At 42.1% G+C, this 13,692-nt stretch overlaps 1 protein-coding gene across 6 annotated transcripts in view; it reads left to right on the forward strand.

Annotated features, from left to right (window-relative positions):
* RABEPK (Rab9 effector protein with kelch motifs) overlaps positions 1–13,692 on the forward strand; it is a 534,413-nt gene that overhangs the window by 481,197 nt on the left and 39,524 nt on the right. For 5 of the 6 annotated variants that reach the window (XM_089654844.1, XM_089654843.1, XM_089654846.1 and 2 more), the window contains one exon: positions 11,043–11,192. The exons of the other annotated variant lie outside the window; for it this stretch is intronic. In XM_089654844.1, the coding sequence (XP_089510970.1) occupies positions 11,043–11,192 (150 nt within the window). The remainder of the gene's footprint in view (positions 1–11,042; positions 11,193–13,692) is intronic. 6 annotated transcript variants of the gene reach the window in all.

Consider the following 13,692-nt stretch of genomic DNA (forward strand, 5'->3'; position numbering starts at 1 on the left):
ATAGTCCCGAAATATATAGTTCACAAAGTGTTGCAATGTTGCTGTGGCATTACAGAGGCCAAATGGCATCACCAGGTATTCAAAAGGCCGTCTTCCATTCATCCCCTTCTCAAATTCGGACTAAATTGTAAGCACCTCTCAGATCCAGCTTTGAAAAGACACATTGTCAGGGCTCCGGGTATGACCAGAGGTGTGTGGACTGACATAGGAAAACGCAGGCTTCAGATATAGTATAAACAATATAATTTATTTAAGACTAAACAATACATAAACGCAGTGCAAGACTAAACATAAACACAGTGCAAACAAACCAAACCAAAACCCCCAACAGATAACAAAAGAACAATACTAAGCGTAGTCGGGCAGGTCGGGTCGGTAGCAAACAGGCAGGCAAGGTACAAAGGAGCAGGCAGAGCGTAGTCAGACGGGCCGGGTCAGGAACAATCAGGCAGACAAGGTACCAAAGGAGCAGACTGGAGAGTGGTCAGGAATAGCAGAGGTCAGGACAGGCGGAGTTCAATCAGAGTCATGGATCAAGCAGGATCAGACAGGATGAAGGTACAGGGGCTCTTGGGAAACATACACCAAGGCCCTGATTGCAAGTCTGGCCATTCCTTATATGCACCTCCTGCAATCAGCCTCAGGTGTTTTGGCTGACTGCAGGAGTGAGCCTATGGTTGCTGAGAGCACCCGCTGGCCAGTCCAGGTACTGCAACCCACAAGGCAGGTGAGTCCCTCCACTATTGGCGAGTCCATTCCTGACACACATGCCCCTCGTAGCCTTTGGAACAATTCGGGAATCAGGGGAAGAGGATAGCGGTTCTTGACTGTTATTTTAATCAGATCACGGTAGTCTACACATGGTCTGAGGGTATGATCCTTCTTCTCGACAAAGAAGATGCCAGCTCCCGCTGGTGATGTAGAGGGCCGAATAAACCCTTTTTCCAAGCTTTCATCTATATAACTCCAGAGGACCTCTAATTCCAATTCGGAGAGGGGGTAAATTCGCCCAAAAGGAATTTCAGCACTGGGCAGAAGTTCAATAGGACAATCATAAGGGCGGTGCGGAAGAAAAGCATTGGCACTCTTTTTGTTGAATACATCCAGGTAATCATGGTAAGCGACAGGAATGAGTTTCATTATCTCAGAATCAGAATGGATACTAAGAAGAGGAGTTACTGTGTATGGTATCTTTTGGAATGCAATGGTTATGACAATATTCGGAAGGGAAAAGGATCTCCCCAGAAAACCAATTGATGGATGGGTTGTGCGCTCTTAGCCAGGGCATGCCGAGGATGACCGGAAATATTGGTGAAGTTATGACATCCAGACATAGAAATTCCTGATGTCCCGAGGAGGAGTGGCAGAAAATTGGCATAGTCTCTTGCGTCACAGGACCAGAACTGATACCAGACCCATCAGCCAGATGGACCGAAAGTCTTTGTGTCTTAGTACGGAGGGAGGTCTTATTTTGTTTAGCAAAGGTCGAATCCATGAAGTAGCTACAGGCACCAGAGTCTATAATTGCTAGAACAGTAATAGTTCTTTCAGCAAGTTGTAAGTGAAGGTGGAAGGAGAGGTGCGTTTGACTTGTTGCTTGGGGGTACATCATATGGAACCAGCTAGGAGAAGACTTATGAGGTCTCACTGGACACATCGGTACATAGTGACCTGCATCACCACAGTAGAGACAGAGGTTGGAGTTTTGTCATCAAAGACGTTCAGCAGAGGATAACTGTGGTCTCCAGAAGCTCCTTCTAGGAGAATTATGATGCCTTATTTTACTGGGGAGTATGTCTGATGTGACAGCAGTGTTTGAGGGAACAGGAGTCTCCATCTTTGAGCATATCAAGACACTCCTATTAGTCTTTTCATCCTGCCTTTCCCGGATCCGTCGGTCAATGTGAATGGCAAGGTTTATCAGGTCCTCTAGCCTGGTTGGTACCCCAACTCGGGCCAACTCATCTTTCAGGGTGTTAGAGAGGCCAAGGCGAAACTGATAGTGGAGAGCAGACTCAATACATTGAGTGTCAGAACTCCATATACAGAACTCGGTGACCTATTCCTCTATAGGCCTTGGGCCCTGCTGTAGCTTGCTAAGCATAGATTCTGAAGTCTGACGATGGAAGGGATCAGCGTAAAGTTGTGACATCGTTGAGAAAAAAGAGTCCATTGAAGTCAGAGCCGGATCATGCTGCTCACGAAGGCGGTGTGCCCAGGATTGGGGTTCATTCTGAAGGAGTGAAATAATGAATCCCACTTTGGTGCTTTGTGATGCAAAGGTTCTTGGGAGCAGAGAAAAATATAGCTCACAGGAGTTACAAAAGGTTCGGAACTTCCTGCGGTCTCCCGCAAAAAACTCAGGTATTGGCACCCGGGGTACCAGTAGAGGAGAAGTTCCATGAATCATGCTGAGCTCTGTCTGAGTAGTTATATCTGAGACTGCAGAGGGACCAATGGCTGTGGAGACATTAGACTTGGTTGGTAGTTGGTTCTCCAGATACTCAAGGTTTCTTTGCAAACTCTGCACCAAGTAAGACAAGGCAGAGATTGATTGACAGATACCCCATTGCAGAGGCCTCCTTTCAGACTCCATCATTGGCTGACTGGTATTGTCACGTACCTGATAGGAGACTGAAATGACGAGGTCAGCCTCACTTGTGTCACTAGCCCTGACCCCACTGGAGTTAGAACAGGGGGTGTCTAGGGACCAGGGGACAAGAGCGCCAGTAGATGTTGTGTGCAGCTCTTGCGGTTGGTGACCTTGGAAGACTGATGAACCTCTGATTCAGGCACAGTAGTGATATACAGAGCTGGTATTGTAGATTGCCAGGTGTGCACCAGAGCAGGGCAGGAAGCTGGGATGGGAGACAGGAGCAGTGTTAAAGGAATAGCCAGGGTCATCAACGGGCGGACAGCGAGGTACTAAATCAGAAGCAAGCCGAAGCAGGAGAGTAATCAGAGTCAGGTCAGGAACAAGCCGGGTCAGCAACAAGGAAATCACACAGGAAAAGAGCAGGAAACAGGGAACAGCTGAAGACCAGTCAGCACTCAGCACAGGCAGAGGCGCCTTTTAAATAGTCCGTCTGGTGCCAATCTTCACTGTGCGTGTGCATGTGCATGATCAAACATTTCTGTGCGCGTGCGCATGCGCACGTCTATTCGCCAGCCATCTCACGGGAATTCCCTTACAACAGTGAAGGAAATAAGTATTTGATCCCCTGCTGATTTTGAATGTTTGCCCACTCACAAAGAAATAATTAGTCTAAAAATGAATGGTAGGTGTATTGTAACACTGAGAGACAGAATAGCAACATAAAATTCAAAAGAAATGTATGTCAAACAAATTATGCACTGATTTGCATGTTCTTGAGAGAAATAAGTATTTGATCCCCTTCACAAAACTTGACTTAGTACTTGGTGGCAAATCCACCGTGTGTTTTGGGTCATTGTCATGCTGGAACACCCATCCACGACCCATTTTCAATACCCTGGCTGAGGGAAGAAGATTCTCACCCAAGATTTGAAGGTACATTGCCCCGTCCATCGTCCCTTTGATGCGGTGCAGTTGTCCTGTCCTCTTAGCAGAAAAACTCCCCCAAAGCAGAATGTTTCCACCACCATGTTTGACAGTTGGGATGGTGTTCTTGGGGTCATAGACAGCATTCCTCCTCCTCCAAACACGGCGAGTTGAGTTGATGCCAAAGAGCTCGATTTTGGTCTCATCTGTCCACAACACTTTCAACCAGACCTCCTTTGCATCATTCAGATGTTAAGTGGCAAACTTTAGACGGGCCTGGACATGTGCTTTCTTGAGCAGAGGGACCTTGCAGACACTGCAGGATTTCAATCCTTGTTGGCATAGTGTGTTACCAATTGTTTTCTTGGTGACTGTGGTCCAAGCTGCCTGGAGATCATTGACAAAGATCCTCACGTGTAGTTCTGGGATGATTCCTCACTGTTCTCATAATCATTAACACTCCACGAGGTGAGATCTTGCATGGTGCACCAGACCTAGGGAGACTGAAAGTTGTTTTGTGTTTCTTCCATTTGTGAATGATTGCACCAACTGTTGTCACCTTCTCACCAAGCTGCTTGGCGATAGTTTGGTAGCCCAGTCCAGCCCTTTGTAGGTCTACAATCTTGTCCCTGACATCCTTGGACAGCTCTTTGATCTTTGACATGGTTGGAGAGTTTGGAATCTGATTGTTTGATTGCTCTTGTGGACAGGTGTCTTTTATACAGGTAACAAAAATTAGATTAGCAGCACTGCCTTTAAGAGACTGCTTCTAATCTCAGCTTGTTACCTGTATAAAAGACACCTGGTAGCCAGAAATCCTGCTGAATGATAGGGGATCAAATACTTATTTCCCTTATGAACATGCAAATCAGTGCATAATTTGTTTGACATGCATTTATTTTGAATTTTGTTGCTATTCTGTCTATCAGTGTTACAATACACCTACCATTCGATTTTTAGACTGATCATTTCTTTGTGAGTGGGCAAACATTCAAAATCAGCAGAGGATCAAATACTTATTTCCTTCACTGTATAGCATTCTTCCGGAAAAACTGTTAAATGTTTTGCATTCCAAGAGAACACCCCAGAGCAGTATGATTCTTCTCATGCATAGAAACCTCTTCCCAATGCCACAATGTAACACAGACCTGCGTTTCATTTCATTCCGATTTGCAATTTAGTTAGCGGAGATTCAGATGTATACAAATTGCTGAATGGATGTAGTAACGAATGTCAACGAATCTGAAAAAAGTTATAAAGAAATTAACAAATGTATTTGTTTACTTTGCTTCAATTGGATGATGCCACATGATACGATAGTAGTTTGGGCCCATGGGTAAATTCAGTTTTCTAATTTGATTATTCAGATTTAGATAACGAATGGATCCAAATTTTGTTACATTTGTTAAAGAAAGTACATGTGTAGGTCAAGCAGAGTGTCGGGGGAGTTGCTATCAGAAAACGGAATTCACAGATTGGATTTACAGAGTTTGTGGCAATGATGTCTAGGTGAATCACATGTAGCAAGGCAGGTGGCTATTGTTTTTGCTGCTTATAAGTAGAGTGTGTTCCACAATCGCACTTCCTGTGAAGGGGGGGGTGCATTCCAAGCTTCAGTGTGGTGTTTAGCTACTACTGGCTGTAACATATAGATATGCAGGAGAATGATGAAAAGGTGCATCCCGGGGCTCCTTTAGATAGGGGGGAGTGGTGGGAGAGCTGTATTTTAGTGGGGTGGGTTGAGACCATTGTGGAAGAGAGAGAGAAGGAGATAGTTGGATCACGATATTTGTTTCCTAACAAAAGGATGCAAAAAAATTTAATATAATTTTAATAATAATCGATAGTGAGTTTCAAATATGAAATGATAATAAACTATAATATACAAAATAAACAATGATCATAAATAATTATTTATATCAGTGGATGAAAAAAATATTATATTTATATCGGTGGATGAAAAAATATTAATAGATAACAAGAGATGATAATAAACGGTAATATATAGTGGTTATTTAAAATGAATGGGTATAAAAGAGTAATAAACATGGTCAGGAATGATGAGTTGGGAGCATATAAATTGACACCTAGATGATATCACTGCCACAAACTCTGTAAATCCAATCTATGAATTACACTTTCTGACAGCAACTCCCCCAACACTCTGCTTGACCTACACACATACTCTACTGCAGGGGTGTCAACTGGGCGGCCCTCCAGCTGTTGCAAAACTACAAGTCCCATCATGCATCTGACTTTGGGAATCATGCTTGTAACTGTCAGCCTTGCTACTGGATATTAAGTATTCCTGTTTTTTTATGATTACTTCTATGACGTTTCTCAGTGTGACGAACGTGGCGTCAGACCCCTGACCTTCTCACCAAACTCGTGACCGAAGGACTAGCCAATCTAAAACCGCGATGTCATGTGCGTAACAATGCCACGCACAGCTGCACCCTGCACAACGATTTTTCAGTTAATTGGACCACAATCTATGTACCGGCAGCCTGGGAGCAATTGTTACTGGGTCAGGTTAATTACGCAATTAACCCTTCACACTGCCACCACCTCCTTTTTGTACAGAGAAAGCGGAAACTCGGCGATATCAGCTATAACACTATAATGGTTGAGATAATCGTCTGTATAACACGGTCACCGCAGGGGGTTAAACAAACACAGTAGCGCTCTTTTAGAGGCAGGAATTCGTAAATTGCAATACAGAGCTATAGAAACAGTTCAACACTTTCAGAAGGAAAGATTTATTACTAAAAAGGTCAAGGGGGTGCAATAAAAATATTCACAGAAAAAAGATGTAACCAATACATATATATATACAGAGAACAACAGCACAGCAAAGAGATAACAGAGAAAAGTTAGAGGGTTAAAGTACTTTTCAAAGTCCTGGGTTAGCAGATCAAGTTTCAGAGAGAAAGTGCACGGATCTCCCAAGTTGGTTCTGATGTTAAACGGGAGAATTCTTCAACTTCTTTCTCTTAGGCCTGACAGCCCATTTTGTAGTTCCCTAGCAGGGGGTGTCTCTGAAGTCAAGGACCAATGCCCCGTTTAGGGAGGGATCGTCTGGGTGAAGCCCTAAACTAGAGCCAAAATCTCTTGTAGTTCATATTTTGGCTCATAACTTTCCCTGTGCACAAGTGACATTCCACTCGCGGGTAGATTATTATGCAGACACATCTGAGGAATGATTAGATATGAAATTATACACTGATAGGTCACTCTCCTTGGCTGGAATACATACGAAAGCAGAAAAGTAGAACTCTTGAACCATTCAAACTGTTTGTCTCCTCGTGGCCAATTTGAAGATATGCCTGTTTTTTATGTAAGTCTCTCATATTCCAAGATATGAGACATAGGGGAAAAATGGATTTTAAAAGTGTTATCTGGTTGTGCTTCCTTGGAATGTCTTTGAACTCCTGGGAAGGCTTGGGTTATCTTTTACGAGGTGTTAGATTGCACAGCTCTCTCAGACAACCAGGCGCTCAGCTCAAAAATGTTTTATAGCTCTGGGCTCCCTGCTGTGCCCTGCCTGGCCTGTGACACTCCTAACACACAGGCCATATGTAAATGTGTATGAACCGAGAGGGAAGGGGGGAGAATGAGGGGGAAATATGTTTGTCAGGATGGTTGACCCCTTTGCCAAGATGGAGGTTGAAGCCAAAATGGTTGAACCACGTCCATCTCTGGGTGTATGCCTGCCACACTCGGTACTAAATTACTCCACCTAGTGGTCGACCAAAGGACATTCCCCAAGTGGCGCACAATACCAGCTGACACTAGGTAATCTTCCTTTGATACATCAACCACAGAATTATTTTTCCACAATTTTATGCCATTTCTGACATATGTGATATTTTGGAGACTTCCTTACTGCTACATCTCTTATAACTTATAGATTATTTTATGCCATCTCTGATAGGTTGGATATTTATGGAGACTTTTGGAGAAATTATTGATATATTATTTTGTGCCTTCTTGGATAGGTTTGATATTTTAGGAGACTTCCTTACTGCTACATTTATTATATTTTTTATTTTATTTTTTATATGTTTTATGCTATCTACATTTGATATATTAGGAACTTCCAGTCTGCTACATTTATTTTAATTTATTTTAATATTTTCACACTTCTCCCTTGCATATTTGAGTGCTTTCTATATGTTTTAATTTTTTTTTTAGACTGTGATTTTGAGTCCTGTTAAGTTCTCATTGTACCCTATGACAACTTTTTATCTGCAGACACCAATTTTATCACCTTGAACTGAGGAAGTTGCAATTTAAAGTCACGAAACACGTTTTGTTTGGTGAAATAAAGTAACTGAATGTTTTACCAAAGCAGATGACTCATGCCTATCCTTTAAACAAACCCATTGGTCGCCCCTGCCAATTGAACGATTGATGAGCTTTTTTTTTTGCGTTGATTCTTCGTACCAAATCGTTCATCCACCTTAGAACTCCACAGAGCACCGAGGATGGGAATGCCTGAGCCATATAGAGCAACCACACTGACCCTGCGTGGAGACAGATTTTCTCCACCCATGCACTAGGAAGGCAGCGTGTTCCCCCCTTGGTGGGTGATCGCAGCTTTAACAGTTGTAAAGCTATTTTGACCTTTTTTCCCTTTATTGTGAAAGCATTTTATCCTTGTTTCTGAATTATTTTTTACTTCACTATAAGGGTTCTCTTGCCTCCCCCTCTTTTCTTTTTTTGCTGAAAACTCTAAGCATTACCAGAGATGGTCAGCTCCTCAGGATCCTTTAGTCCGTGATTTACCACCACACCTCTGACCCTATCCTTTTTCTGCCTGTTCCTCACCCATGTCTCCCATCTTAAAGTAGAACTATAGGCAAAACATTGTCTTCATTTTAAATAGAGCAAGGGATGGTTATAACACCTGTCAGATTTATTTTTCACCACCTGTGTCCCATTGCATTTACTTCCTGTCCCATTACCAAACAGGAAGAGAGAGTAAATCCCTGCAAATTAATGGAATTCTTTGGGGACCCCTTGGTCACCAGAACCCCCATTGGAGGATTTTCCCCTCTATTACTTTTCTGGGGACAACCCAAAATTTTGGATTTTATTTTACTTTTAATACGAATATTAAACAGGACAAATAGAGAGGGTGAATCTCCTTAACGGGGGCACAGTCAGCAATAAAAACTGACAGGTGTTCTAATACCTCTCTATTCTAAAAAAAATTGCCTTTAGTTATACTTAATGCACTCTGTCCTGATTGATCAAAAAAGCCCGTTTGTGTTTAAAATAAAGAGTTCCATGTTCAGACAGACTGGTGTCATCTAGTCTTGTATGGTCGGCTGTGGTGTCTGTTGTCGGTGTTCGGACGGGGGAAGCGGTATTGTAACGGAAGTACTCAAGTGTCGTCTGGGTCGGTTCCAATACAGCATCTACCTCCTGCATATGTTCTAATGAAGCAGATTGAGGAATACCCTCACTTTTCTACAAGAATCTGCTAAAAACTCTGTAAGGTAATAAATATAATAATGGATGTATGCTCATAATGGTAGAACAGTAAGTTTTAATGGTTCCAGAACAATTTAGTAACTTTTGCATGTCTTAAATTATGTACTGTATTAAATAATTTTAATGATTTGGTTGTTTCAGGATTTTAAGGATTTGGATTTTAAACTAGTCCAGTTGTGTATCAAAAACATTACTACAATATATATTTTCATAATTAAAGCACCTTTTTTTGCAAATGTACAGTTGTGTTCAAAATAATAGCAGTCAGACATCACTAACCTGATCAATCACTGTTTTTGATATTAATTATATTTCTACATGGCAAATACTTTACTAGCAGGTGTAGTAGAGTAATAGAAATCCAACAGACCCAACAGTCATGACATGCATGCTGCTGATTCTGTGTAATTGAATCACTAATTGAAAGGGGCATGTTCAAAATAATAGCAGTTCTATTAGTGAGGTCATTCATTCTTTGAAAAACAGGTGGCAATTATTGCCCTTATTTAAGGAAGGAAGGCAGCAAATGTTGTACAAGCTGGTTACAGTGCATTTCTCTCTGAAATTCTGAGGAAAATGGGTCGTTCCAGACATTGTTCAGAAGAACAGAGTACCTTGATTAAAAAGTTGATTGGAGAGGGGAAAACATATAAAGAAGTGCAGAAAATTATAGGCTGCTCAGCTAAAATGATCGCAAATGCTTTAAAATGGCAACCAAAACCTGAAAGACGTGGAAGAAAGCTAAGAACTACCATTCGAATGGATAGAAGAATTGCCAAAATGTCAAGGACTCAGGGCCAATCAGCTCCAGGAAGATCAAAGAAGGTCTAAAGTTATCTGGGAGTACTGTTACAATTAGAAGATGCCTATGTGAAGCCAAGCTATCTGCAAGAAGTCCGCGCAAAGTCCCACTGTTGAAAAAAAGACGTGCTGAAGAGGTTACAATTTGCCAAAGAGCACATTGACTGGCCTAAAGAGAAATGGCGCAACATTTTGTGGACTGATGAAAGTAAGATTGTTCTTTTTGGGTCTAGTGACCGGAGACAGTTTGTCAGACGACCCCCAAACACTGAATACAAGCCACAGTACACTGTGAAGACAGTGAAGCATGGTTGCGCAAGCATCATGATATGGGGATGTTTCTCATACTACGGTGTTGGGCCTATTTATCGCATACCAGGGATCATGGATCAGTTTGAATACATCAGAATACTTGAAGAGGTCATGCTGCCTTATGCTGAAGAGGAAATGCCCTTGAAATGGGTGTTCCAACAAGACAACGACCCCAAACACACCAGTAAACGTGCAACACCTTGGTTCCAGACCAACAAGATTGACGTTATGGAGTGGCCAGCCCAATCCCCGGATCTTAATCCAATAGAAAACTTGTGAGGTGACATCAAAAATGCAGTTTCTGAGGCAAAACCAAGAAATAGAGAAGAACTGTGGAATGTAGTCCAATCATCCTGGGCTGGAATACCTGTTCACAGGTGCCAGAAGTTGGTTGACTCCATGCAACACAGATGTACAGCAGTTCTCAGAAACAGTGGTTATACAACAAAATATTAATTAAGTGATTCAAAGGAAAGCAAAATCTTCAAACATTTTTCAGTTTATATAGTGAATGTTTGCGTTTGTAAAGAAGAATACAAATACTGCTATTTTTTTGAACAGTCTAATATTCACTATTCTTCAATTTTTTTTAGAGGAACAACACAAATTTGATATATTTTTCTTCATGTTTTGATTTGGAATAGAATGTGTAGTGTCCCCAATGCATTTGTGTGTATGGAAATAAAAGCTATTAGAAGGATGTTGAGCTTTATTCACTTTTTTCAACACACTGCTATTATTTTGAACACAACTGTATATTGTATCTTTGGGTGAAACTTTGGTTGTTTAAGGAAGAAGTGTGTCTGGTTATAAACTGTGAAGTGGAAATTCTTGCAAACCATTCAGGTGGAAGAGCTGTATAAGCTATAGGGAAATGGCTGTTCTATTTAAAATATATTTCCTTCTTCAGATATAATGAAGTGGGAAGAACTGAAGGTAAAGGGGGATGTACCACCTGCCTGTGCTGCCCACTCTGCATTATCCTGGGAAAACTATATTTATATCTTTGGTGGAATTACTGAAACTGGAGCTGTGAGTACTATGCATCGATATGACACAGGTATGTATTTTTCAGAAATTATTTTTTTATAATCTTAATCAGTGAGGTATAATTATTGTTAAGATTTGAGATAGTGTTTAATTGTCAACAACTGTACTGTTTCTGGTTGCTTTATGGGTCTTTCCAGTACACAAAAAATAACTACAAAGCAGTGCTATCAAAGCATCTGCAATATATTTTCCTAACTTTGAGTGCAAATCCTAACATGTATTATAAACTGGCTTGTTTTTAGATATTGCTTGAAAACACAAGAACAAAATCTTGTGTATCAGTTGTTAACCACTTCCAGACCGGACACTTTTACCCCCTTCCTGACCAGGGCAATTTTCAGCTTTTAGCGCTATCACACTTTGAATGACAATTGCGCGGTCATGCAACACTGTACCCAAATGAATTTTTTACCATTTTTTTGAGATAGATAAAGCTTTATTTTGGTGGTATTTATTCACCACTGGGATTTGTATTTTTTTTGCTATGTAAATGAAATGTCCAAAAATTTTGAAAAAAAGTGTTTTTTTTATAAAATTTTGCAAATAAATAATATTTCATCATAAATCTTAGCCAAAATTTATTCCGTTATCTTTTTAGTAAAAAAAAAAAAATCCAAATTAGTTTATAAGCAAAAATTATAATTTTTAAACATTTTTTTTTACATTTTTATTTTATTTTTTTATATTATTATTTTTTATTTATTTATTTTTTTTTTACATACTGTCACCCTAGGAGTACAGTGTCACCATGGTGACACTGTACTACTTGTGAGGGGTGATGAAGATTTTTTTTTTTTTTTTTACACTGATTGCTTTTACACCCATATAGGATGTAAAAGCAATCATTTCTCTTTCTCTCTGTGTGCATTCTTGCACTCATTGATAAGTACTGAGTGAGCTGTGATTGGTCACAGCTTGTCACATGGTACAAGGCTTTTGTGAATAGCCTTGTACCAAGTGACCTCTGTGATCATTCACAGATTTCACACATAGTAAGCAATGATGTCAGAAGTGACATCTTGCTTACTACTTTGCATGTGATCACTGATTGGCCAATCAGTGATCACATGATCGGGACCTCGTACAGAGGTCCCGTCCGACGATCGGTGTTTCACTGTGTCCGGAGGACACAGCGGGCACCGGATCGCGGTGGCGCGCTCCCAGGGAGCGCGCACAAGCAGGGTGCGGGGAGGCCGTTTATAGACGGCCCCCCGACCCTGCAGTGCCACCGTCCGGCCGTTTATATACAACGGCCGGTCGGGAAGTGGTTAAAAATGCTTCCTAAGTGGATTGCTGGGGACTATGTTGATCTGTTGAATTATTTAAAGCAGGTGCATTAATGTTTTTCATATTAAAACAGTGCCGAGGGGCACATTCGTGACCAGGGATGATTGCGGACATGCAGCTGGAGAGCTCCGCTCATCCTCGGCCTTCCTAGCTCTCCCGTTCAGCGCCTTCAGGCTCCACTACACACCGGGTGAGCCATATAAGCTCCGCACCCGGCCTGGCACCTCAGGAAAAAAAATGGGGAAGATTGGGCGCTGGAAGCCCCCCTCCCCGCCCCTTCACCGCTCCAGCGATTCCTCTCTAGGTCGTAATCCCTGGCCTCGAGTACCGCCGCAAGTCCGAGGAAAGGCTCCAAACTCCCAGCGGCGATGGGAGGTACTGCGACTCCCTCCTCTATGGAGCAGCCGGCATCCCTAACATCTGCACTTCCCCAGATGGAGGATTCCGAGCCCCTGGCAATGGCAGGGAGGGCAATAGACCACTTTTCTTCAGGGCATTTGTCAGGAATGGACTTGCCAGTAATGGTGGGACTCACCTGCCTTGCGGGCTGCAGTACCAGGGCTGGCCAGCGGGTGCTCCCAGCAATCAGAGACTCAACCCTGCAGCCAGCCAAACCTGAAGTTGATTATGCAGGTGTATTTAAGGGATGGCCAGACCTGCAGTCTCTGGCTTGGTGTGTGCTTTTCCTGGGCCCTGTATCTTGTTCCTGCATCCCTGTTCCTGTTCCTGTCTGTCTGATTCGTTGCTGACCCTGCCTGATCCGGACCTCTGCTGACTTCTCCTGTTTTATCCCTGGCTTGTGACCCCGACCATTCTCTGCCTGACCCCCTGTACCTACCTGCCCGATTGTTATTGACCCGGCCTGCCTGACAACGCTTGCATTGTATGTACTGTTATCTGTGGGTGGTTTGATTTGTTTGCACTGTGTTATGTTCTAGTATTGCACTGCGTTTATGTTTGTATTGTTAGTCTTTAATAAATTATATTGTTTATAACTTATCTGAAGCCTGCATTTCCCTGCGTCAGTTCACATACCTCTGGTCATACCCTGGAGCCCTGACAGCATTATTCTTCACCATCATCTTCTGCCCCTGTATCTCAGCACACATCTTCTTCTCTCACAGTCTCTGCACTAGACGACAAATTGCAAGTATTTCTCACAACATTACTGCTTCTATATCCGTTGAAGTTGGAAAATTGGCTTTGGATCTTAGAGGGGAAAT

This window comes from Staurois parvus, unplaced genomic scaffold (genome assembly GCF_062004578.1).
Source record: "Staurois parvus isolate SC_StPar_1 unplaced genomic scaffold, SC_StPar_1.0 ptg000806l, whole genome shotgun sequence".
Taxonomy (NCBI): domain Eukaryota; kingdom Metazoa; phylum Chordata; class Amphibia; order Anura; family Ranidae; genus Staurois; species Staurois parvus.